This window comes from Salmo salar, chromosome 23 (genome assembly GCF_965601325.2).
Source record: "Salmo salar chromosome 23, fSalSal1, whole genome shotgun sequence".
Classification (NCBI taxonomy): domain Eukaryota; kingdom Metazoa; phylum Chordata; class Actinopteri; order Salmoniformes; family Salmonidae; genus Salmo; species Salmo salar.
The window spans coordinates 45,867,089-45,892,715 of NC_138313.1; the positions used below are offsets into that span (position 1 = coordinate 45,867,089).

Sequence of the window (25,627 nt, forward strand, 5' to 3'; positions counted from 1 at the left end):
TTGAATTTCTAGCCAAATGTAAAATGTTCCTGTTTTGATTAATTTAATGGAGTGAGTTAGGTCTGCTCTTTACGAAATTAGCATACCCCCTGAGTCCCTTCCCTGTTTCACAACTGGTAGTTTGGTGGATGGGGCTCTCTCTCTGTCTCCTTCCTCTTCTCCCCACCTCCCTCTCCCTGTCTCTCTCTCTCCCTCCCTCCCTCTCCCTGTCTCTCTCCCTCCCTCTCCCTGTCTCTCTCTCCCTCCCTCTCCCTGTCTCTCTCTCCCTGTCGCTCCCTGTCTGTCGCTCCCTGTCTCTCTCTCCCTGTCGCTCCCTGTCTCTCTCTCCCTGTCGCTCCCTGTCTCTCTCTCCCTGTCTCTCTCCCTCCCTCTCTCTGTCTCCCTCCCTCCCTTCTCTCCCCGCCCCTCTCCCTACCTCCCTCTCCCTCCCTCCCTCCCTCCTCTCCCCGCCCCCTCTCTCCCTGTCTCTCTCTCTCTCTCTCTCTCTGTCTTCCTCCCTTCTCTCCCCACCCCCTCTCTCCCTCTCTCTCTCTCCCGCCTCCCCCCCTCTCTGCATCTCTTTCTTGCTCTCTCTGTTTTCATTAATACTTTTAAGTGCTATCCTCTGGGAATAGATTGTACATCATAAGGTGATACCTGCTGCTCTCAGTCTCCTATGTGATTTACAGTGCCTGCAGAAAGTATTCACACTCCTTGACCTTTTCCTCATTTTGTTGTGTTACAGCCTGAATTTAAAAGCGGATTAAATTGAGATGTTGTGTCTCTGTCTCTCAATACCCCATAATGTCAAAGTGGAATTACGTTTTTAGAAATGTTTACAAATTAATTAAAAATAAAAAGTTGAAATGTTTTGAATCAATAAATATTCAATGTAGCCTAAATAAGTTCAGGAGTAAAAGTGTGCTTAACAAGTCACACAATAAGTTGCATGGAATCACTCTGTGTGCAGTAATAGTGTTCAACATGATTTTTAAATAATTACATCTCTGTACCCCACACATACAGTTATCTGTAAGATCCCTCAGTCGAGCAGTGAATTTCAAACACAGATTCAACCACACAGACCAGGAAGGTTTTCCGATGCCTTGCAAAGAAGTGCACCTATTGGTAGATGGGTAATAAAGCAGACATTCAATATTCCTTTGAGCATGGTGAAGTTGTTAATTACACTTTGAATGGTGCATCAATGCGCACAGTCACTACAAAGATACAGGCATCCTTCCTAACTCAGTTGCCTGAGAGGAAGGAAACCGTTCAGGGATTTCGCCATGAGTCCAATGGTGACATTAAAACAGTTAGAGGTTAATGGCTGGGATAGGAGAACTGAGGATAGATCAACAATATTGTAGTTACTCCACAATACTAACATAAATGACAGAATACAAATATTCCAAAACATGCATCCTGTTTGCAGTATGGCACTAAATGAATACTGCAAAATATGTGTAAAGAAATTAACTTTGTGTCCTGAATACAAAGTGATGTGTTGGATTTGTCCCAAACATATCACTGAGTACCACACTTCATATTTTGAAGCAGGGAGGTGGCTGTATCATGTTATGGGTATGCTTGTCATCGGCAAAAACTAGGGAGTATTTTTAGGATAAAAAGACACGGAATAGAGCTAAGCATAGGCAAAATCCTAGAGGACGAAAACCTTCGGTCTGCTTTCTAATAGACACTGGGAGACAAATTCACTTTTCAGCAGGACAATAACCTAAAACACAAGGCCAAATATACACTGGAGTTGCTTACTAAGACGACATTGAATGTTCCTGAATAGCCTAGTTACAGTTTTGACTTTGTCTTGAAAATCTATGGCAAAACTTGAAAATGTCTGTCTAGCAATGATCAACAACCAACTTGACAGAGCTTGAAGAATTTTAAAAATAATAATGTGCAAATATTGTACAATCCAGATGTGCAAAGCTCTAAAAGACTTACCCAGAAAGACTCACCGCTGTAATCGCTGTCAAAGGTGACTAACATGTATTGACTCGAGGGTGTGAATACTTATCTATTTTATTTTCATTCAAAAAAATTATTATATAATTTTGTGTTGATAGTTGACAAATTTTACAAATCCATTTGAATCCCACTTTGTAACATAACAAAATGTGTAAAAAGTCAAGAGGTGTGAAATACTTTCTGAAGGCATTTTATATGGTATGGGAGGCATTAGTGTTTGACAACTGTTTTGTTTGTAGGGTCTGCTCAAACTCTTGGAGGGCACGATAGTGAACGTTCCAGAGAAGAACTCCCGGAAGTTGAGGGGAGAGACGGTGCAGGTGGACACCACTAACATCCTGTTCGTAGCGTCAGGGGCCTTCAACGGACTCGACAGAATCGTCAGCAGACGGAAGAATGAGAAGGTGAGTAAGAAATATAGTTATTATTTTCCCTCTATGTATCCACCCAGATCTGTAAAAAGGCTGTAGTCCTCTATGTATCCACCCAGACCTGTAAAAAGGCTGTAGTCCTCTATGTATCCACCCAGACCTGTAAAAAGGCTGTAGTCCTCCGTGTATCTACCCAGATCTATAAAAAGGCTGTAGTCCTCCGTGTATCTACCCAGATCTATAAAAAGGCTGTAGTCCTCCGTGTATCTACCCAGATCTATAAAAAGGCTGTAGTCCTCTGATTAGTTCCTCTCTTATCACTGTTCTAAAATACTTGGTCAACAGAGAGTGTCTCTTATCTGAGCAGTTTAGTTATTTGTCCATTTTAATGTATTTTCAGGAATGTAACATGAATGTCTAGACCTGGCGGTCTTCCTCAGATGTCTAATTTCTTCAGTATTTTACAAGCTTACTTAACCCCCCCCTGTTCTTTTGTCTAGTAGCTGGACTTCAACACACCCACTAATCTTCTTCTCCTTCTAGTACTTGGGCTTTGGCACGCCCTCCAACATGGGTAAGGGTCGTCGTGCGGCGGCAGCAGCCGACCTGGCTAACAGTAGTGAACAGACAGACATGGTGGCAGAGATGGAGGAGAAGGACCGTCTGCTGAAGCTCGTGGAGGCCCGGGACCTCATTGAGTTTGGGATGATCCCGGAGTTTGTAGGGCGTCTGCCTGTCGTGGTGCCTCTACACAGTCTGGATGAAGAGACGCTGGTCCGTATCCTGACAGAACCACGCAACGCCGTCATACCCCAGTACCAGGCCCTGTTCAACATGGACAAGGTAATTAGTAGTAGAACCACCCAACACTGTCATACCCTTGTACTAGGCCCGGTTCAACATGGACAAGGTAATTAGTAGTAGTTAGGGCTGGCACAATTACCGTATAACTGTGTAACCCATGGTTATGGATGAAGACCGTCATGAAACTAAAATAACCGTCATGAAACTAAAAGTAGTCATAACCGTTAAAATAATATACACAAATGTATCTGGACACCCCTTCAAATTTGTGGATTCGGCTATTTCAGGTCTATAGAATCGAGCACACACAGCCATGCAATCTCCATAGACATTGGCAGTAAAATGGCCTTACTGAAGAGCTCAGTGACTTTCAACGTGTCACGAGAATTTTCAATCCCAATGATGATAACTCAACAATCACTTAAGCTTTGATCAATTCTCCGAGGTTGTAAGGCTCAGGTTAATAAGAATTAGGCAAAGTCTCAGATTCTACAAAAGGTTAGTTATTTATTCAGAGAGCTCTGAAGTAAAAAAATGAGAACGCAGTCTTTTTATAACACTAACACACACACACACACACACACACACACACACACACACACAACTGAATTCTTATCAATAGAAACTCCACCTTTCTTTTAGGCGGGCTGTATTTTTCCCACAGTTCACATTCCTAGTTTATCACTTTTCTACCAGCCTGGCAGTTTCTAGCCATTACTCTCCTCCCTAGATTAGAGGGGCCTTTGAAGGGGCCTCTTTCCTGTTACAGCGTTATAATTAGGTCATCTGTAGTTCAGTTGTCCTTTGTTGTCTCAACTATACATTTCTCACATTGCTACATAGTAACACAATGTTTTTTGTCTTATACACACATTATTGGATTATAGTCTTATAATTCTAATACATTTCACACAGTTATACAGTTTCAGGGTGGAATTCTTTAGTCATTACATTTAACATATAAATTCCTTTATCACAACGTGGCACCGTCACCAACAAGTCAGTTTGTCAAATTTCTGCCCTGCTAGAGCTGCCCTGGTCAGCTGTAAGTGCTGTCATTGTGAAGTGGAAACGTCTAGGAGCAACAACGGCTCAACGGCGAATTGATATGCCACACAAGCTCACAGAAAGGGACTGCTGAGTGCTGAAGCGCGTAGCGCGCCAAAATCATCTGTCCTCGGTTGCAACACTCAGTACCTAGTTCCACACTGTCTCTGGAAGCAACGTCAGCACAGGAACTGTTCGTCGGGAGCTTCATGAAATGGTTTTCAATGCCCGAGCAGTCGCACACAGGCCTAAGATCACCATGCGCAATGCCAAGTGTCGGCTAAAGTGGTGTAAAGCTTACCGCTATTGGACTCTGGAGCAGTGAAAATGTGTTCTCTGCAGTGATGAATCACGTTTCACCATCTGGCAGTCCGACGGCCAAATCTGGGTTTGGCGGATGCCAAGAGAACGCTACCTGCCCGAATGCATAGTGCAAAATGTAAAGTTTGGTGGAGGTCTGGGGCTGTTTTTCATAGTTTGGGCTTGTGTAACAGCTTTGCTTCCATCCCTCTCCTCGCCCCTACCTGGGCTCGAACCAGGGACCCTCTGCACACATCAACAACAGTCACCCCCGAAGCATCGTTACCTATCGCTCCACAAAAGCCACGGCCCTTGCAGAGCAAGGGGAACAACTACACTACCGTTCAAAAGTTTGGGGTCACTTAGAAATGTCCTTGTTAGAAAGAAAAGCACATTTCTTTGTCCAATAAAATAACATCAAATTGATCAGAAATACAGTGTAGACATTGTTAATGTTGTAAATGACTATTGTAGCTGGAAACAGCTGATTTAAAAAAAACTAATTAATATCTACATAGGCGTACAGAGGCCCATTATCAGCAACCATCACTCCTGTGTTTCAATGGCACGTTGTGTTAGCTAATCCAAGTTTATCATTTTTAAAAGGCTAATTGATCATTAGAAAACCCTTTTTTTTTGTTGCAATTATGTTAGCACAGCTGAAAACTGTTGTACTGATTTTAAAGAAGCATTAAAACTAGCCTTCTTTAGACTAGTTGAGTATCTGGAGCATCAGTATTTGTCCGTGTCCGTGTTCTTTTGGAAGGGGGAAAAAAGTATTATTATTGTTAACCCTGCATTATAGTTATATAAAAGCCCCTTAGATATTCTGTTTTTATTTACATTAGTGATGGACAGCTGGAGGCATTTTGTTAAATAAAGGGTATATTTACATGTTTAAAAAACTCATCCAGCGAGGGTATCCTTTTCTTAGCAAGGGAGGAGAATTCTCCACCTGGGCGGACTGTGAAAGGGTCACGTACAAATGCAAAGATATTCTTGGGCATGCTGTAGTCTTCAAATCTGTTGGAGAAGTTGTCCCTCAGCTGCTTGATGAAATGTTCCATCACCTCTGTGACAGTGCTGCAGCCTGTCGTTTCTTCAGTGTGTTGAAGTGTAGTCGCCTTCCAGAGAACAAGTCCAAATCCAACAACTCAAACTTCCTAGTAAAGGCCTTTCCACCATGTCCATGACTGTTTTCCCTCTTCCTTGTAACTGCAGATTTAACCTGTTTTAAGTTACGAAATATGTCCGCAAAAAAAGCGGTGTGTGCAGCTTGCAGTTACCAATTCAATGTTTCTGCATCGGGCCTATATATGGGGCAGGAAGGCCACTGAAAGTTCTATGCTTAGATTCATAATTAGTCTGAGATTGGAATTGTTGGCAAACAGCGACATTTTCATTGCAAATAAGACACACTGGCTTGGCATTGGGAAAAGATGGAGAGATGAACGCATATCTCTCTGTCCATCTCTGAAACTTGGATTTTCATTATCCGCCTTTCTTCTTGATACTTTTTGAGAGCTACATGTTCTCTTGCTATCAAGCTAATTGTTCTGAACGAATGTTGTCATTTAAAAAAGTAGTGGACTACAGTAGGCTACGTAGACCTGTTTTTCCCCACCAATTAATGCACAGAGAAATAAACACAAATAATAATTGAATAGAGACAGTGATTTTATGAGCGTAATCGGATCAATTATTATCTTATTGTCACTGAATTTATTATGTACTAATCATATGTGTTAAATCAATGAGATTGTTATTTTCACTGAATCTCCGTTTGGGTATTAGTTAGCCTACAATTGGAGTGTGGAAACGGTCACGTTGTACAGCGCCATATTTCCTTAACCTCTTACATCTAGACGTTCCGCTAGCAGAACACCTGCTCCAATATCCAATGATGGGCGTGGCGCGAATTACAAATTCCTCAAAAATACAAAAACTTCAATTTTTCAAACATATGACTATTTTACAGCATTTTAAAGACAAGACTCTCCTTTATCTAACCACACTGTCCGATTTCAAAAAGGCTTTACAACGAAAGCAAAACATTAGATTATGTCAGCAGAGTACCCAGCCAGAAATAATCAGACACCCATTTTTCAAGCTAGCATATAATGTCACAAAAAACAAAACCACGGCTAAATGCAGCACTAACCTTTGATGATCTTCATCAGATGACACACCTAGGACATTATGTTATACAATACATGCATGTTTTGTTCAATCAAGTTCATATTTATATCAAAAAACAGCTTTTTCCATTAGCATGTGACGTTCAGAACTAGCATACCCCGCGCAAACCTCCGGTGAATTTACTAAATTACTCACGATAAACGTTCACAAAAAACATAACAATTATTTTAAGAATTATATGTCATGTTTTGTCTAGTGTGGCAGGTATCCTAATGGTTAGAGCATTGAACCAGTAACTGAAAGGTCGCTGGTTCGAATACCCAAGGTGACAAGGTGAAAAATTAGCCAATGCACCGTTGAGCAAGGCACTTAACCCTAATTTGCTCCAGGGGCGCCGTACTACTATGGCTGACCCTGTAAAACAACACATTTCACTGAACCTATCCAGTGTATGTGACAATAAAACATATATATATATTTTTTTGGTCATTGGATGTGCATATCACATTCTGCTTGTGTCTCGGTTCCTGTTTTAACCTCCAGTGTGTTCCTGTCGCTGTCATTGTGTTTCAGTGTGAACTGAATGTAACGACAGAGGCTCTGAGGGCCATCGCCAGGCTGGCTCTGGAGAGGAAGACTGGAGCCCGTGGCCTGAGGTCCATCATGGTCAGTCAGTACAGAAAATGATGCACAATAACAATGTGCTCAATTCCTATAAGTTGGGTATTTGAGTCTTTTATCAGCAGTCACAATATACACTCAATGGCTTCAATTGATGATGAGAAATATAAGTGATATATCTATTATGGTGAGTGATTTCTGTGACGATGTAATGAAGGTTAAATTAATTCTTTCATGTCCATGTCCTGTTTCAGTTTGCTATGTGAAATGTCTCTTTTTTTTTAATACAGGAAAAGCTTCTTCTGGAGCCCATGTTTGAGGTGCCATGTTCAGACATCATGGCTGTGGAGTTAACCAAGGACGTCGTCCTGGGCAAATCAGAACCACAATACGTCAGGTCAGTCAGCACCTGTTTGGTTCTAATTCTCACTTCTCAAATCATATTATACAATGGCAAGTGTTTTTTTTTGAGTTAGGCTGAAAAAGAAGAGAAACACACTTTACACTAAAGAACGTAGGGGAAAAAAACAGGCCGTCATTGGAAATAACAATGACTTGTTCAATGACTCGCCTGGTGAAAGAGGAGGTAAACATCAACCCCATCAGTCATGCAGGTCCTACCTGTTGTTTTCATCATGTCAGAGGTATACTAAGAACAGAACCCTGACCTGAAGTTCCCGTGTGATGTTCCCGTGTGATGTTCCTGTGTTATGTTCCTACCTGTTGGTTTCATCATGTCAGAGGTATACTAAACAGAACCCTGACGTGATGTTCCCGTGTAATGTGCCCAAGTGAAAACACATCTCATCAAACCCTACCTCGGCTCCCCTACCACTAACTAACACTTATCCAGAGTAGTGAGTTCATACATTTTCATACTGGTCCCCCCGTGGGAATCAAACCCACAACCCTGGCGTTTCAAGCACCACGCTCTACCAACTGAGCCACACAGGACCAAATAACTGACCATGCCACTAATACTGACCCTCTCTCTCTCTCTCTCTGCATAACTAACCCTACCTCGTTCTCTCTGTCTCTCTCTCTGCATAACTAAAACTAAGAGCGTCTCCTAAATGACTAAAATGTGATGTAAATATATTTCCAGGGCTCCAGCAAAGGAGGCAGCAGAGGAGGACTATGACTCTGGTATTGAAGAGGAGAACTGGCCCAGACAGGTGGACGCAGCAGCTAACAACTGATCGGATCAGTCCAGTCACTCATTTCAACAACTGTTACATCTACAATCATTAGAACACCTTCTAGAACATTTGGAAGCCAACTGTAGGTTCCTGGAATTCCAGCCCCTTGAGCCATCTAAACGGACCTCCGTCAGGCTCTGTAGACCACTACTAAAACCACACCATAAAACCCTTTTCATAATGAACAACACGGATTTGAGCTCGAGAAGTACCTTATTTTGGTCCTGTGAATTGGACAGTAGGCTAATTCTTTAAGTTAGAAAATGAAGATGGACCTGCTATAGTGTATATATTTAAAAATTGTGGGGTAGGTAGTGTCATTTCTATTCTTTAAAAAAGGATTTAAATAGGTGATTTTTGTGTTTTCTCTCCTCTTGTGTTGTGGTGATGACAGATTGAAACGACAATGGAAACAAATAGAACATTACTGGGGTCGTATTGTACACTTGAAGACTTAACCAGGGCTAGGAATGTTCCGTTTTACTATCAAATCAAAGTTTATTTGTCACGTGCGCTGAATATAATAGGTATATAGACCTTACAGTGAAATGCTTACTTACAGGCTCTAACCAATAGTGCAAAAAAGGTATTCAGTGAACAATAGGTATAAAATCTTCAATGTTACATAACAATATACAACTAATGCCTTGGGGTTCAAATACTATTTGAAATTGTATATATATATATATATATATATATATATATATATATATATACATACATACATACTTTGGAGTGTTTTCTCTGGCCTGCTTAGAGTGCCAGGTGGGCGGGATTTGTACTTTTGGTAATATGCTGTTAGTTCCATTGCAACAGTGAAGTTCAATTGAGCCCAGCTAAAGTATTTGAGATGATTTCAAGTAGTATTTGAACCCAGGTCTCTAGGTGTATGATATTCCATAATGAGCACATCATTATTGTGCTGTTTTTCTATGGAGCTAAATTGGTGCCAAAACTTTACTGGCAGTAATTTAACTCCATATTTCCTCCTGTCTACTATTTTAACGGTATTCATAATGAACATAACTGGGCTGTAAATGTTGGTATTAAAGCTTCAGTGCTGAGTTTAGAATCCGTTTGTATCACAGCAACACACCTGTCATTAGGGAAAACATCATAACAGCGTACTACACCCTACTCCAGCACACTCAACAGAGCGGAGATGCGTCCAAAATGGCACCCTATTTGACCAGGACCTCTGGTTAAAAATAGTGTACTATATAAGGAATATGCTGCTTTTTCAGATGCTGACCGTTTGATCGTAGTAATGATTTTTATTTTTTTTTATGTTGAGAATGTTAATTTCTGTAGTGTTGTACCCCCCCCTCTAGAAACCCGCTCTCTAGGGAATGTATCTGTCAGCTCTCTCTAACCTCACAGGGTTACCTACTGTTAGATCGATATCAAGCAAGGCAAGGGCTTGATATTCAAAAAGGTTTCAGAGTTGCTGTCCTGGGATCAGGTGCTCCCGGTCCATATCCGTATTCATTATTATTCATATTAGTATTCATTATGTTCTAAAAAGGATAAACTGATCATAGATTCAGCATTCTTACTCTGATATTCTTTCTGAATGTTTTACTTTGCTCTGGCTGGGTCAAGCTTCACAAACCCACCTCACAATGTAGTAATGCTCCAGTACGTCGTGTTACTAAAATGGTCCCTCAATCCATCACTAGGCACTTCTGCAATTAAGCCTTTTAACTATTTCTATCCACACTGAACCATGGCTGTTCGATGTCGTGTAATGCTGGTATGTGCTATTATAATACAATCATCATCATAATAATACAATTGTTTGTGTTCCTTTTCAGTTCCTTTATGCTTCTCTTCTCAACGGTCAATCATAATAACATGTAAAATCTCAATTTATTGATGTGATTGTTTAAATATTATAAATAAAATGTATATCTCTGTACAGAATGATTTGTTGTCTTACATGTTTTTAACACTCTCAATGTAGATTGTGTCAAAGCTTCTTTGTTTTGTTCAAACTCCATTTGCAATGCCATGTGGCACCACTGAGGGGCACCATGACTACCATCGCTATGGCACCATGACTACCATCGTTTACCTCCACGTTAGAGAGCAGAACTGGCCATGTAGCACCTTGACTACCATCACTATGGCACCACTGAGGGGCAACATGACTACCATCGTTTACCTCCACGTTAGAGAGCAGAACTGGCCATGTAGTACCATGACTACCATCGCTATGGCACCATGACTACCATCGTTTACCTCCACGTTAGAGAGCAGAACTGGCCATGTAGTACCATGACTACCATCGCTATGGCACCGCTGAGGGGCACCATGACTACCATCGCTATGGCACCATGACTACCATTGTTTACCTCCATGTTAGAGAGCAGAACTGGCCATGTAGCTCATAAGCAGCTCATGTGTAATCTCTGTGTTGAAAGTGTGTTGTACAACGCGTTCCTGTTTATCAACACATCAGCATTTCTCTAATCCTCTCCTTCCCTCGGACTCCCTGTTACTTTCCAGGAAGACATTGCCAAGAACTGGAGGTTGCGTAAGTCGATGGGGTTGGTTTCCCAGACTTGCCTTTTAGTTCTACTAAACAGCATGTTAAATGGAGATTACAGGAAACCGGCCTATAGTGTGAAAATGGTCTTCTCCTGAGAAGGAATTAGAAAACTGTTGAATTCCAGTAAATGTTGAAAAATCTATCAAATGTCACATAATGCACACATACTGTTACCAGACTGGTTAAATAAGAATAGTTACCTAAGAGATCTTGTATAACCCCTCCCTGGAAAATAAACCACCATAGATATACATCCTGGGTTCCACTCCAAAAGGGTTTGAATACTTATGTAAATGTGATATATTTATTTTTTTATAAATTAAAATATTCAGTATAAGGCTGTAACGTAACAAAATGTGTAAAAAGGGAAGGAGTCTTAATACTTTCTGAATGCACTGTACATCATTAAAGGCATTCACCCCCCCCCCCCCCCCCCCCCCGGAAGACACATTTCAGTTGAATACATTCAGGTGTACAACTGACTAGGTATCCTCATTTCCCTTTCCCTTCATGGGTTCCACTCCATCCATGGGTAGTTATTAGTAATGTGCGGTCAACAAGAGCACATCTGATGATGTCAGACAGGGCAGGGGCTTATAAGTGATCAAGAGAATTAGCTTGTGTGTTGATACTTAGGCTATTTATCCAGATATAAGTCATTCAGAGTACACCTGTCCTGTCAACACTTCACACACACGGTGGACTGGCGAGAGGATATTTTTCAAAAGGGAGGTGAGTGAGTACTGCCTGTGAAAAATGCAAAGAATGTTTGTGTGATCAATAAATTAAGATAACTGCCATCTATTAATATTGATTGTGATCTGTTCATGTTTGTAGATATGACACAGCTGCCTTCACTGTCATAACATTCACCTGACAGAATTTGCTATTTGCTATAACATTCACCTGACAATTAATTTCACCAAGGAATAGAGTACTACTCTAGCTTTGCCCTATGCTGTGTGTGTGTATGTGTGTGTGCGTGCCTGTGACTGTGTGTGTGTTGTTTATTTAAATGTGTGTGTGTGTGTTTATTTAAATGTACGTGCGTGCGTGCCTTCATGTTGTTCCCTGAGTTTTCTGTGTAAGTGTGTGTGTGGGTGTGGGTTTTCTTGTTCTGGGTATACAGACAGGATGACCAGTCTAGAGGAGGTTCCCTTTAAGAGCCCTCTGGGGCCACTACCACTGGGGCCATTACAGGAGCTGGGGCCCCTGGCAGGAGAGATAGAGCTGGTTACGGCCCCAGAGTTCACCATACCAGACCACATCCAGATACTACAAGACACTGAGGTTAGTTACATGGCTATGGCAGGCTACAGTGTGGGAAAAAAGTATTTGATCCCCTGCTGATTATGTACGTTTGCCCACTGACAAAGAAATGATCAGTCTACAATTTTAATGGTAGGTTTATTTGAACAGTGAGAGACAGAATAACAAAAAAAATCCAGAAAAACACATGTCAAAAATGTTAGAAATTGATTTGCATTTTAATGAGGGAAATAAGTATTTGACCCCCTCTCAATCAGAAAGATTTCTGGCTCCCAGGTGTCTTTTATACAGGTAACGAGCTGAGATTAGGAGCACACTCTTAAAGGGAGGGCTCCTAATCTCAGCTTGTTACCTGTATAAAAGACACCTGTCCACAGAAGCAATCAATCAATCAGATTCCAAACTCTCCACCATTGCCAAGACCAAAGAGCTCTCCAAGGATGTCAGGGACAAGATTGTAGACCTACACAAGGCTGGAATGGGCTACAAGACCATCGCCAAGCAGTTTGGTGATGGAAGAAACACAAAGAACTGTCAATCTCCCTTAGCCTGGGGCTCCATGCAAGATCTCACCTCGTGGAGTTGCAATGATCATGAGAACGGTGAGGAATCAGCCCAGAACTACACGGGAGGATCTTGTCAATGATCTCAAGGCAGCTGGGACCATAGTCATCAAGAAAACAATTGGTAACACACTACGCCGTGAAGGACTGAAATCCTGCAGCGCCCGCAAGGTCCCCCTGCTCAAGAAAGCACATATACATGCCCGTCTGAAGTTTGCCAATGAACATCTGAATGATTCAGAGGACAACTGGGTGAAAGTGTTGTGGTCAGATGAGACCAAAATTGAGCTTTTTGGCATTAACTCAACTCGCCGTGTTTGGAGGAGGAGGAATACTGCCTATGACCCCAAGAACACCATTCCCACTGTCAAACATGGAGGTGGAAACATTATGCTTTGGGGGTGTTTTTCTGCTAAGGGGACAGGACAACTTCACCGCATCAAAGGGACGATGGACGGGGCCATGTACCGTCAAATCTTGGGTGAGAACCTCCTTCCCTCAGCCAGGGCATTGTAAATGGGTCGTGGATGGGTATTCCAGCATGACAATGACCCAAAACACACGGCCAAGGCAACAAAGGAGTGGCTCAAGAAGAAGCACATTAACCTCTCTAGGGTAGGTGGCACCAAATCGTCCCACCTACGTAACAGCCAGTGTAATCCCGTGGCGCGTTATTCAAAAACCTCAAAAATGCAAATACTTCAATTTTTCAAACATATGACTATTTTACACCATTTTAAAGACAAGACTCTCGTTAATCTAACCACACTGTCCGATTTCAAAAAGGCTTTACAACGAAAGCAAAACATTAGATTATGTCAGCAGAGTACCAAGCCAGAAATAATCAGACACCCATTTTTCAAGCTAGCATATAATGTCACATAAACCCAAACCACAGCTAAATGCAGCACTAAGCTTTGATGATCTTCATCAGATGACAACCCTAGGACATTATGTTATACAATACATGCATGTTTTGTTCAATCAAGTTCATATTTATATCAAAAAACAGCTTTTTACATTAGCATGTGACGTTCAGAACTAGCATACCCCCCGCAAACTTCCGGGGAATTCGCTAACATTTTACTAAATTACTCACGATAAACGTTCACAAAAAGCATAACAATTATTTAAAGAATTATAGATACAGACCTCCTCTATGCACTCGATATGTCCGATTTTAAAATAGCTTTTTGGTGAAAGGACATTTTGCAATATTCTAAGTACATAGCCCAGGCATCACGGGCTCGCTATTTAGACACCCGGCAAGTTTAGCACTCACCATAATCATATTTACTATTATAAAAGTTTGATTACCTTTTTGTTGTCTTCGTCAGAATGCACACCCAGGACTGCTACTTCAATAACAAATGTTGGTTTGGTCCAAAATAATCCATCGTTATATCCGAATAGCGGCGTTTTGTTCGTGCGTTCCAGACACTATCCGAAATGGTAAAGAAGTGTCGCGCGCATGGCGCAATTCGTGACAATAAAATTCTAAATATTCCATTACCGTACTTCGAAGCATGTCAACCGCTGTTTAAAATCAATTTTTACGCAGAAAAGCGATAATATTCCGACAGGGAATCTCCTTTTCGGCAAACAGAGGAAAAAATCACAAAGGCGGGGGCGGTCGGGTCACGCGCATAAGCCCAGAGTCCCTTGATCGGCCACTTGAGAAAGGCGATAATGTGTTTCAGCCTGGGGCTGGAAGGACGACATTCTGTTTTTTCCCGGGCTCTGAGCGCCTATGGACGACGTGGGAAGTGTCACGTTAGAGCAGAGATCCTTAGTAAAAGATAGAGATGGAAAAGAAGTTCAAGAAATGGTCAGACAGGCCACTTCCTGTAAAGGAATCTCTCAGGTTTTGACCTGCCATTTGAGTTCTGTTATACTCACAGACACCATTCAAACAGTTTTAGAAACTTTAGGGTGTTTTCTATCCATATGTAATAAGTATATGCATATTCTAGTTACTGAGTAGGAGTGGTAACCAGATTAAATCGGGTATGTTTTTTATCCAGCCGTGTCAATACTGCCCCCTAGCCCTAACAGGTTAACCTCTATGGGCTAGGTGGGACGCAAGCGTCCCACCCGTGGTGCACTCCATCAACAGCAGGTGCATTTCAAGAGCGGCAAATTTGAATCCAAATAAATGTCAAAATTCAAATTTTTCAAACATACAACTATTTTACACCCTTTGAAAGATAAACATCTCCTTAATCTAACCACGTTTTACGATTTCAAAAAGGTTTTACGGCGAAAGCATAAATTTAGAGTATGTTAGGACAGTACATTTACAAGAGTTGTGTGTAATGTTGTGCCAATTCAAAGACAGGCGTCACCAAAACCATAAAATCAGCTAAAATTATGCACTAACCTTTTACAATCTCCAACAGATGACACTCCTAGGACAATGTGTTAGACAATGCATGCATTTTTAGTTCTATCAAGTTCATATTTATATCCAAAAACAGCGTTTTACTGTGGCGTTGATGTTCAGGAAATCGTTTCCCTCCAATAACCGGCATTCAAGTCAGCACCACAAATAAAATAATTAAAATTAGAAAACATTGGTAAAATATTATATTGTCATTTAAAGAATTATAGATTTACATCTCTTGAACGCAATCAACTTGCCAGATTTAAAAATAACCTTACTGGGAAATCACACTTTGCAATAATCTGAGCACTGCGCCCAGAAAAATACGCGTTGCGATACAGACTAGCCGCCATGTTGGGGAGATCTAAAATCGAAAATACTATGTAAATAATCCATTACCTTTGATTCTCTTCATCAGATGTCACTTCCAGGTATCACAGGTCCATAACGAATGTAGTTTTGTTCAAAAAAGCTCATCATTTATGTCCAAAAATCTCCGTCTTGTTAGCACATGATCTAAGCCCGCCGGACTTCACTTCATGAACGAGGGGAAAAAATATATTTACGTTCGTTCAAACATGTCAAACGTTGTATAGCATAAATCATTAGGGCCTTTTTTAACCAGAACATGAATAATATTCAAGGTGGACGAATGCATTCTCTTTTATAACGTATTGGAACGAGGGTACCCAACATGAACTCGCGTGCCAGGTGTCTAATGGGCCATCATCGTTCCATGGCTCTTGTTCGGTCAGATCTCCCTCCAGAAGACTCAAAACACTTTGTAAAGGCTGGTGACATCTAGTGGAAGCAATAGGAAGTGCCAAAATATTCCTCAGCCCCTGTGTTTTTCAATGGCATAGGTTTAAAGGTAATACAACACATCAGGTATCCACTTCCTGTCAGAATCTGTCTCAGGGTTTTGCCTGCCAAATGAGTTCTGTTATACTCACAGACACCATTCAAACAGTTTTAGAAACTTTAGGGTGTTTTCTATCCATATATAATAAGTATATGCATATTCTAGTTACTGGGTAGGATTAGTAACCAGATTAAATCGGGTACATTTTTTTATCCAGCCGTGCAAATACTGCCCCCTAGCCCTAACAGGTTAAGGTCCTGGAGTGGCCTAGCCAGTCTCCAGACCTTAATCCCATAGAAAATCTGTGGAGGGAGCTGAAGGTTCGAGTTGCCAACGTCAGCCTCGAAACCTTAACGACTTGGAGAAGATCTGCAAAGAGGAGTGGGACAAAATCCCTCCTGAGATGTATGCAAACCTGGTGGCCAACTACAAGAAACGTCTGACCTCTGTGATTGCCAACAAGGGTTTTGCCACCAAGTACTAAGTCATGTTTTGCAGAGGGGTCAAATACTTATTTCCCTCATTAAAATGCAAATCAATTTATAACATTTTTGACATGCATTTTTCTGGATTTTTTTGTTGTTATTCTGTCTCCCACTGTTCAAATAAACCTACCATTGAAATTATAGACTGATCATTTCTTTGTCAGTGGGCAAACGTACAAAATCAGCATGGGATCAAATATTTTTTTTCCCTCACTGTATGTGATATTGTTTTGTGATAATGCTGGCAGGTACCCTAGATATTGGGGCTCGGGGCTCCCGAGTGGCGTTGCATCTCAGTGCTAGAGGCGTCATTACAGACCCTGGTTCGATTCCAGGCTGTATCACAACCGGCCGTAATTGGGAGTCCCATAAGGCGCCTCACAATTGGCCCAGTGTCGTCCGGGTTAGGGTTTAGCCGGGGTAGGCCGTCCATTGTAAATAAGAATTTGTTCTTACCTGAGTTGCCTAGTTAAATAAATACAAAATATTATAGTTGGGCCAGCAACTGAAGCGCAAGGTTCGATTGCCGAGTCCAACAAAAAAATATTTGATGGGATTCTAGGTAGCCTATTTTAAAATCTCCTGCCGTTGTACCTTTGAGCAAGACACTTAAACTGACAATGGGCAAAAAAAGTGTTCTTCTTCAGTATGAGTTCACCTTAGAGAACTGGGTGATGTCTGCGCTCCATGGAGGACGCTACCGACCCAGGGATGCCCCGTCCCCATCTTGTCCTCCGTACTGGCTCATGTTCTCCAGTCCCCAGGAGAGTCGCTCGGCTAGCAGGTGTTTTTATGTTCTTTTTATCTCTCTTCTATTGTCTAAAATAATGAAATGTATGTTAATCACATGAATTTAGCCTGGGTCCCAGATTTGTTTGTGCTGTCTTAATTGAATCGTTTTACTGTATCGTTTTACTGTAAAGTGTGTTCTAGTTTTAAATGCACTTTAAATCAAGTTTGATTTGATTTAAGGTGGAACAGTGATCAGCGGGGCTCAGCACTCCGACCAAGGAGCCACAGCCTAAGCTCTGTGGACACACGTCACCTTAACCACCACCCTCAACCCCACCCCCATCACCGCTGCCAGCACAGCCACCGAAAAATCAAGTTACTGGTCTCCGACTCGGAAGACGAAGCTGGCTACTCAGAAGATGACGAGGGCTCCTCCACTGAAGATAACGCCTCAGACTCAAAGACACACCGTGGAGCCTATCACGGAGGTGAACGGCCTCGGTCGCAAAGCTCTGCACCAAAACACCCACTATCCAGAGTCAAAGACCACCATCTTGGATCTTCAGGCTCTTCCTCGGCTCATCCCCACTCTAACCAGCCTTCCACTGGTGGTGAACGGCCACGGTCGCAAAGCTCTGCACCAAAACACCCACTATCCAGAGTCAAAGACCACCATCTTGGATCTTCAGGCTCCAACTCGGTTCATCACCACTCTAACCAGCCTTCCACTGGAGGCCGAGGCTACCAGGGTCGCAACAGGAGGGCCAACTCTTCCTCAGTCCTGGACTGCAGGAGGCAAGGGTCATTCACTGGGCTCAAGCAGGAGCAGGGGCGTACCATCAGCCCACTTTGCCATGGTCAGGCCAGCAGTCCCCAGTGCCATGGTCAGGCCAGCAGTCCCCAGTGCCATGGCGATCAGAGGCCCTGCAGGAAGGATTTCAGAAGCCAGCAGCAGGCGTCATCGTCCTCTGGCCTGGAAGAGTCTTTTGTGCGGGCCGGTAGCCCTCAGTGTCATGGTCAGGCCAGCAGTCCCCAGTGCCATGGTCAGGCCAGCAGTCCCCAGTGCCATGGTCAGGCCAGCAGTCCCCAGTGCCATGGTCAGGCCAGGAGTCCCCAGTGCCATGGTGGCCAGAGGCACTATAGCAGAAAGAGGCAGCTCTCTTTGTGGTCAATGGGAAGGAAAAACTCTGTGACCCCACAGCAGCCACAACGACCCTCTTCAGCTGGCCCTGAAATCAAGAACAACAGGCAGACTGTAAGTATAGCCTGTTCCCAGGTCTGTGTGGCTAGTGTTGTTGTTATGTCAAAACATGACACTCCTCTGCTCTGTGATAGACTGGACAGACACAGACACCTTATACGGTTGTATTAGTGGATCAATTCCATTTCAATTACACTTTGGGCTACATTTGACATTTTAGCAGACGTTCTTATCCAGATCAACTTAGTTGGTTATCAACATACGTGTAACATATCACAAGTTATAGTAAGTACTTTTTTCCTTCAATATAGTAGTTAACATCAAAGTCAGTGCTATTATGGAAAGACAAGTGTGAGTGTTTTTTGGTCAATTCAGGAAGTAAACTAAAACCCAACCCAGGCTACTTAACCTTACTCTAGCCTGTCACTATTCTTCCTTTTAGGCTCTGCGTCCACGTAGCTCACACGGCATTGGCTGTGACTCATCTGCAGAGTTGCTGACGGCCCTAAGTCAGGAAGAGCGAGAGCTACTGGAGGCCATCACTGAGCAGGGCTACCCTCTACACACTGCCATCCTGGCGCTGCAGAAGACTGGCCGCCGCAGCCCACAACAGGCAGGTTTTACTTACCCATCCTGTGACATGACAACCCCAGTGGCAGTTTTGAGGTCAGAAAGTAATCAGATGGTTGAATTCCAGGGCTGACAGGAAAAATCTTGGCGGTGCCACCTACCTATTGCCCTTCAGCAAGGCACTTAACCCAGAGATCTAAATAGATTTATGGAGACCATGTTTTTATATTGTACTTGTTCACCCCTTTTGTCATATTCACCTCTATGGTCCTGTTTTTCCCACAGATCCTGAGTTACCTGGTTGCCAGTGACCGTCTGTGTGCGCTGGGCTACGAAGAGGCTCAGGTGGAGGAGGCCATGGAGATGTTCCAGAACTGTGAGAGCAAGGTGAGCTTCTCAATACGTAGAGCAAGGTGAGCTTCTCAATACGTAGAGCAAGGTGAGCTTCTCAATACGTAGAGCAAGGTGAGCTTCTCAATACGTAGAGCAAGGTGAGCTTCTCAATACATATTCTAAAGGATTCTACATCTTCTAAATTATTGAATATGAATTCCATTTCTGTTTCTGCTAATATCACTCCATAATATCAAAGCAACTGCAATTTCTTGCTGTGAAAGTATTGGGTCAGGTTTCCCGGACACAGATGAAGGGCTCTATATATTTTTAACATTTATTTTACCTTAAATGACTTGCCTAGTTAAATAAAGAACACATTCTTATTTGCCTAGAAACAGTGGGTTAACTGCCTTGTTCAGGGGCAGAATGACAGATTTTTACCTTGTCAGCTCGGGGGATTCGATCTTGCAGCCTTTCGGTTACTAGTCCAACGCTCTAACCACTAGGCTACTTGCCGCCCCAATAGGCTACTTTCCGCCACCTATTCAAGCTGAAGCATTACAGATTCCATGATAGAAAGGTAAAGATAATTTTCCGATTGCGCGCCGACATAAGCAGTGTTTACCTTGAATGCAGTCTCCGCTAATGCGGGAACACTGCCTTTACATTTCCATCACGCCGTAGAGCTGAACTTCCGCGATGTGGAATGAATATGGTACAGAGGTAATATGTACATGTAGGTAGAGTTACAGTGACTATGCATAGATAATAAACAGAGAGTAGCAGCAGCGTAAAATATGGGTCTGGGTAGCCCTTTAATTAGCTATTCAGCAGACTTATGGCTTGGGGGTAGAAGCCTTTTGGACCTAGACTTGGCGCTCTGGTACCATTTGCCGTGCTGAAGCAGAGAGAACAGTCTATGACTCTATGACTCCTTCCTCTGACACCACCTGGTATAGAGGTCCTGGATGGCAGGAAGCTTGGCCCCAGTGATGTACTGGACCGTACACACTACTCTCTGTAGTGCCTTGCGGTCGGAGGCCGAGCAGTTGCCATACCAGGCAGTGATACAACCAGTCAGGATGCTCTCGATGGTGCAGCTGTATAATTTTTTTGAGGATCTGAGGACCTATGACAAATCTTTTCAGTCTCCTGAGGGGGAATAGGCTTTGTCGTGCCCTGTTCACGACTGTCATAATGTGCTTGGACCATGATAGTTTGTTGGTGATGTGGACACCAAGGAACTTCAAGGTGTTAAGAAGCCTTCTGGACCTAGACAATCAGATCCACTTTAGCAAACATCCACAAAAAATCTTGTGAATTTATAAAGCCCTTTTTACATCAGCAGATGTCACAAAGTGATTATACAGAAACCCAGCCTAAAACCCCAAACAGAAAGCAATACAGATGTAGAAGCATGGTGGCTTGGAAAAATTCTCTAGAAAGGCAGGAACCTAGGAAGAAACCTAGAGAGGAACAAGTCTCTGAGGAGTGGCCAGTCCTGTTCTCGCTGTGCCGGGTGGAGATTATAAGAGTACATGGCCATTAAGGCCAGATCGTTCTTCAAGATGCTCAAAACTTCATAGATGACCAGCAGGGTCAAATAATAATCACAGTGGTTGTAGAGGATGCAACAGGTCAGCACCTCAGGAGTAAATGTCAGTTGGCTTTTCATAGCCAAGCATTCAGAGGTCGAGACAGCAGGTGCGGTAGAGAGAGAGAGGGAGGGAACAGGTCAGGGTTCAGTCAGGATAGCCACAGGCAAAATAGCAGAAACTGGATCAGCAGCACGACCAGGTAGATTGGGGACAGCCAGGAGTCACACAGGACACCAGAGAAGACAGGATCATTTCACCAGATATGACAGACTGACCCTAGCCCCTCAGCACATAGATTATTGCAGCATAGATACTGGAGCCTGAGACGGGGGTTGGGGGAAACTGTGGCCCTGTCCGACGTTACCCCCCGGACAGGGCCAACCAGGCAAGATATAACCCCACCCACTTTGACAAGCACATCCCTCACACCACTAGAGGGATATCAACAAACCATCAACTTACTACCCTGAGACAAGGCTGAGTATAGCCCACGAAGATCTCCTCCACCGCACGAACCTGAGGGGGCGCAGAACCAGACAGGAAGATCACGTCAGTAACTCGACCCACTCAAGTGGAGTATAGTGAAAAAAGCCTGGCAGGATGTGACGCACCCCTCCTAGGGACGGCATGGAAGAGCACTAGTAAGCCAGTGACTCAACCCCCGTAATAGGGTCACAGGCAGAGAATCCCAGTGGAGAGAGAGGAGCTGGCCAGGCAGATACAACAAGGGTGGTTCCTCACTCCAGCGCCTTGCCGTGGCTATATACAGGGGGTACCAGTACAGAGTCAATGTGTGGGGGCACCGGTTAGTCGAGGTAATTGCGGTAATATATACATGTAGGTAGAGATATTAAAGTCACTTTTGCATAGATAATAACAGAGAGTAGCAGCAGCGTGGAGGGGGGGGGGGCAGTGCAAATAGTCTGGGTAGCCATTTGATTAGATTTTTAGTAGTCTTATGGCTTGTGGGTAGAAGCTGTTTAGAAGCCTCTTGGACCTAGACTTGGCGCTCTGGTACAGCTTGCCGTGCGGTAGCAGAGAGAACAGTCTATGACTAGGGAGCTGGAGTCTTTGACAATTTTTAGGGCCTTCCTCTGACACCGCCTGGTATAGAGGTCCGGGATGGCAGGAAGCTTGGCCCCAGTGATGTACTGGGCCGTTCGCACTACCCTCTGTAGTGCCTTGGTGCAGCTGTAGAACCTTTTGAGGATCTGAGGCCAAATCTTTTCAGTCTCCTGAGGAGGAATAGGTTTTGTTGTGCCCTCTTCATGACTGTCTTTGTGTGCTTGGACCATGTTAGTTTGTTGGTGATGTGGACACCAAGGAACTTGAAGCTCTCAACCTGCTCCACTACAGCCCCGTCGATGAGAATGGGGATGTGCTCGGTCCTCCTTTTCCTGTAGTCCACAATCATCTCCTTAGTCTTGATCACGTTGAGGGAGAGATTGTCCTGGCACCACATGGCCAGGTCTCTGACCTCCTCATTTAATGCTGTCTCATCGTTGTTGGTGATCAGGCCTACCACTGTTGTGTCATCGGCAAACTTAATGATGGTGTTGGAGTCTGGCCTTGCCTGGCCGTGCAGTCATGAGTGAACAGGGACTACAGGAGGGGCACTCCCCCAGAGGGGCCCCCATGTTGAGGATCAGCGTGGCGGATGTGTTACCTACCCTTACCACCTGGGGGCGGCCCTTCAAGAAGTCCTGGATTCAGTTGCAGAGGGAGGTGTTTAGTCCCAGGGTCCTTAGCTTAGTTATGAGCTTTGAGGGCACTATGGTGTTGAACGCTGAGCTGTAGTCAATGAATAGCATTCTCACATAGGTGTTCCTTTTGTCCAGGTGTGAAAGGGCAGTGTGGAGTGCAATATAGATTGCATCATCTGTAGATCTGTTGGGGCGGTATGCAAATTGGAGTGGGTCTAGGGTTTCTGGGATAATGGTGTTGATGTTAGCTATGACCAGCCTTTCTAAGCACTTCATGGCTACAGATGTGAGTGATACGGGTTGGTAGTCATTTAGGCAGGTTACCTTAGTGTTCTTGGGCACAGGGACTATGGTGGTCTGCTTGAAACATGTTGGTAGCCAGTGTAGTGAGGCGCAACTTTTGGTTCTTGTCAAGATTCTAGCAGCCGTATTTACCACTAACTGAAGTTTATTTAGTGCTTTATCCAGGTAGCCCGGAGAGTATAGCATTGCAGTAGTCTAATCTAGAAGTGATAATAGCATTGATTAGCTTTTCTGCATCAAAACGTTTCAGGTTTTTGCAATGTTACGAAAATGGAAAAAAACTGCCCTTGAAATATTATTGATATGTTTGTCAAAAGAGAGATCAGGCTCCAGAGTAACGCTGAGGTCCTTCAAAGTTTTATTTGAAACGACTGTATAACCATCAAGATTGTCAGATCAAACAGCAGATCTCTTTGTTTCTTGGGACCTAGAACTAGCATCTCTGTTTTGTCCGAGTTTAAAAGTAAAACATTTGCCGCCATCCACTTCCTTATGTCTGAAACACAGGCTTCCAGGAGAGGCAATTTTGGTGCATCACCATGTTTCATCAAAATGGACAGCTGTGTGTTGTCCGAATAGCTGTGAAAGTTGACATTGTGTTTCCGAATGACATCACCAAGAGGTAGAATATATAGTGAAGACAACAGTGTTCCTAAAACGGAACTTTGTCAGAGGACAAACCATCCACAGAGACAAACTGATAACTTTCTGACAGATAAGATCTAAACCAGGCAAGAACTTGTCTGTGTAGACCAATTAAGGTTTCCAATCTCTCCAAAAGAATGTGGTGATCGATGGTATCAAAAGCAGCACTAAGGTCTAGGAGCACGAGGACAGATCCAGATCCTTGGTCTGACGACATTAAAAGGTAATTTACCACCTTCACGAGTGTGGTCTCAGTACTATGAGGAGGTCTAAAACCAGACTGGAGCATTTCGTATTAATTAGTTCTTCAGGAAGGCAGTGAGTTGCTGTGCAACAGCTTTTTCAAAACATTTTGTGAGGAATGGGAGATTCGATATAGGCCAATAGTTTGAAGAAAGATCTGGGTCAAGGTTTGGCTTTTTCAGGAGAGGCTTTATTACTGTTTGGTACACATCCAGAGGATAGGGAGCCATTTATTATGTTCAACATATGAGGGCCAAGCAAAAGAAGTAGCTCTTTCAGTACTTTAGTTGGAATAGGGTTCAGTAGGCAGCTGGAAGGTTTAGAGGCCATGACTATTTTCGTGAATGTGTCGAGAGATTCAGGATTAAAAAACTTGAGTGTCTGCAGACTCAGGACAACTGAGTTTTTGAGAAATATATAGATTCAAAGAGGAGTCCATAATTTGCTTTCTAATGATCATGATCTTTCCGTTGAAGAAGTTCATGAATTCATCACTGTTGAATTGAAAGCTATTCTCTCTCGGGGAATGCTGCTTTTTAGTTAGCTTTGCGACAGTATCAAAAATAAATGTTGGATTGTTTTTATCCTCCTCCATCAGGCTGGAAAAGTAGGCTGATCGAGCAGCAGTGAGGCCTCTTCGACATTGCACGGTACTGTCTTTCCAAGCTAGTCAGAAGACTTCCATTTTGGTGGAGTGCCATTTCCATTCCAATTTTTTGGAAGCTTGCTTCAGTGCTCAGGTATTTTCTGTATAGCAGGGAGGTAACTTCTTTAGACAAATGTTTTTTGTTTTTAGAGGTGCGACTGCATCTAGGGTATTACGCAAGGTTGAATTTAGATCCTCTGTTAGGTGGTTAACTGATTTTTGTAGTCCGACATCCTTGGGTAGGTGGAGGAAGTCTGGAACGGCATCTAGGAATCTTAGGGTTGTCCGAGAATTTATAGTGCAGCTTTTGATAATACTTGGTTGGGGTTTGAGCAGATTATTTGTTGCGATTGCAAACATAATAAAATGGTGATCCAGGATTATGAGGAAAAACATTTATATTGACAATATTTCATCCACCGCTCAAAACTAGATCCAGGGTATGACTGTGTTAATGCGTAGATCCGGAGACATGTTGGACAAAACCCACTGAGTCAGTGGTGGCTCCGAAAGCCTTTTGGAGTGGGTCTGTGGACTTTTCCGTGTGAATATTGAAGTCACCAAAAATGTGAATATTTCCTGCCATGACTACAAGGTCCAATCGGAATTCAAAGTAGAGTTTCCTCTGTTTCTGATCCTTTTTTAGAAGGGAACTCAGCTTTTGTAAATTGTTAATTGACAGTCCTTCTCACATTCTCTGTCAATGTAGACCTCCTTCCTGCTGCTAAATAGATTATGACTAGAAGCTCAAAAGACGAAAACACTTGTCTTTTTTTGTCAACTGAAATTTTCTTTCCGAAATTCTAGCAACACCTCCTACTGCGGGATGCGTGGGGGATATGGTCACTAGTGTAACCAGGAGGAGAGGTCTCATTTAACACAGTAAATTCATCAGGCTTAAGCCATGGTTCAGTCAGGCCAATCACATCAAGGTTATGGTCAGTGATTATGACTGACTATGACTGCTTTGGAAGTGAGGGATCTAACGTTAAGTTGTCCTATCTTGAAATGTGAGATATTATAACAATCTCTTCCAATAATGGCAGGAAATGGAGGAGGTCTTTATTCCAGTGAGATTTCTAATGCGA

At 43.1% G+C, this 25,627-nt stretch overlaps 1 protein-coding gene and 1 non-coding gene across 3 annotated transcripts in view; one reads left to right on the forward strand and one right to left on the reverse strand.

Annotated features, from left to right (window-relative positions):
* Positions 1–10,372, forward strand: part of LOC106584747 (ATP-dependent clpX-like chaperone, mitochondrial) — a 49,426-nt gene extending 39,054 nt beyond the window's left edge. For both annotated transcript variants that reach the window (XM_014170287.3, XM_014170288.3), the window contains exons 11-15: positions 2,208–2,372; positions 2,883–3,182; positions 7,203–7,295; positions 7,541–7,647; positions 8,356–10,372. In XM_014170287.3, coding sequence (XP_014025762.1) covers positions 2,208–2,372; positions 2,883–3,182; positions 7,203–7,295; positions 7,541–7,647; positions 8,356–8,449 — 759 coding nt within the window. In that variant the 3' untranslated portion in view covers positions 8,450–10,372. The remainder of the gene's footprint in view (positions 1–2,207; positions 2,373–2,882; positions 3,183–7,202; positions 7,296–7,540; positions 7,648–8,355) is intronic.
* trnas-uga (transfer RNA serine (anticodon UGA)) lies at positions 8,130–8,206 on the reverse strand. The gene has a single exon. It is a non-coding gene; the product is annotated as a tRNA-Ser (tRNA).
* Positions 10,373–25,627: the final 15,255 nt, after the last annotated feature.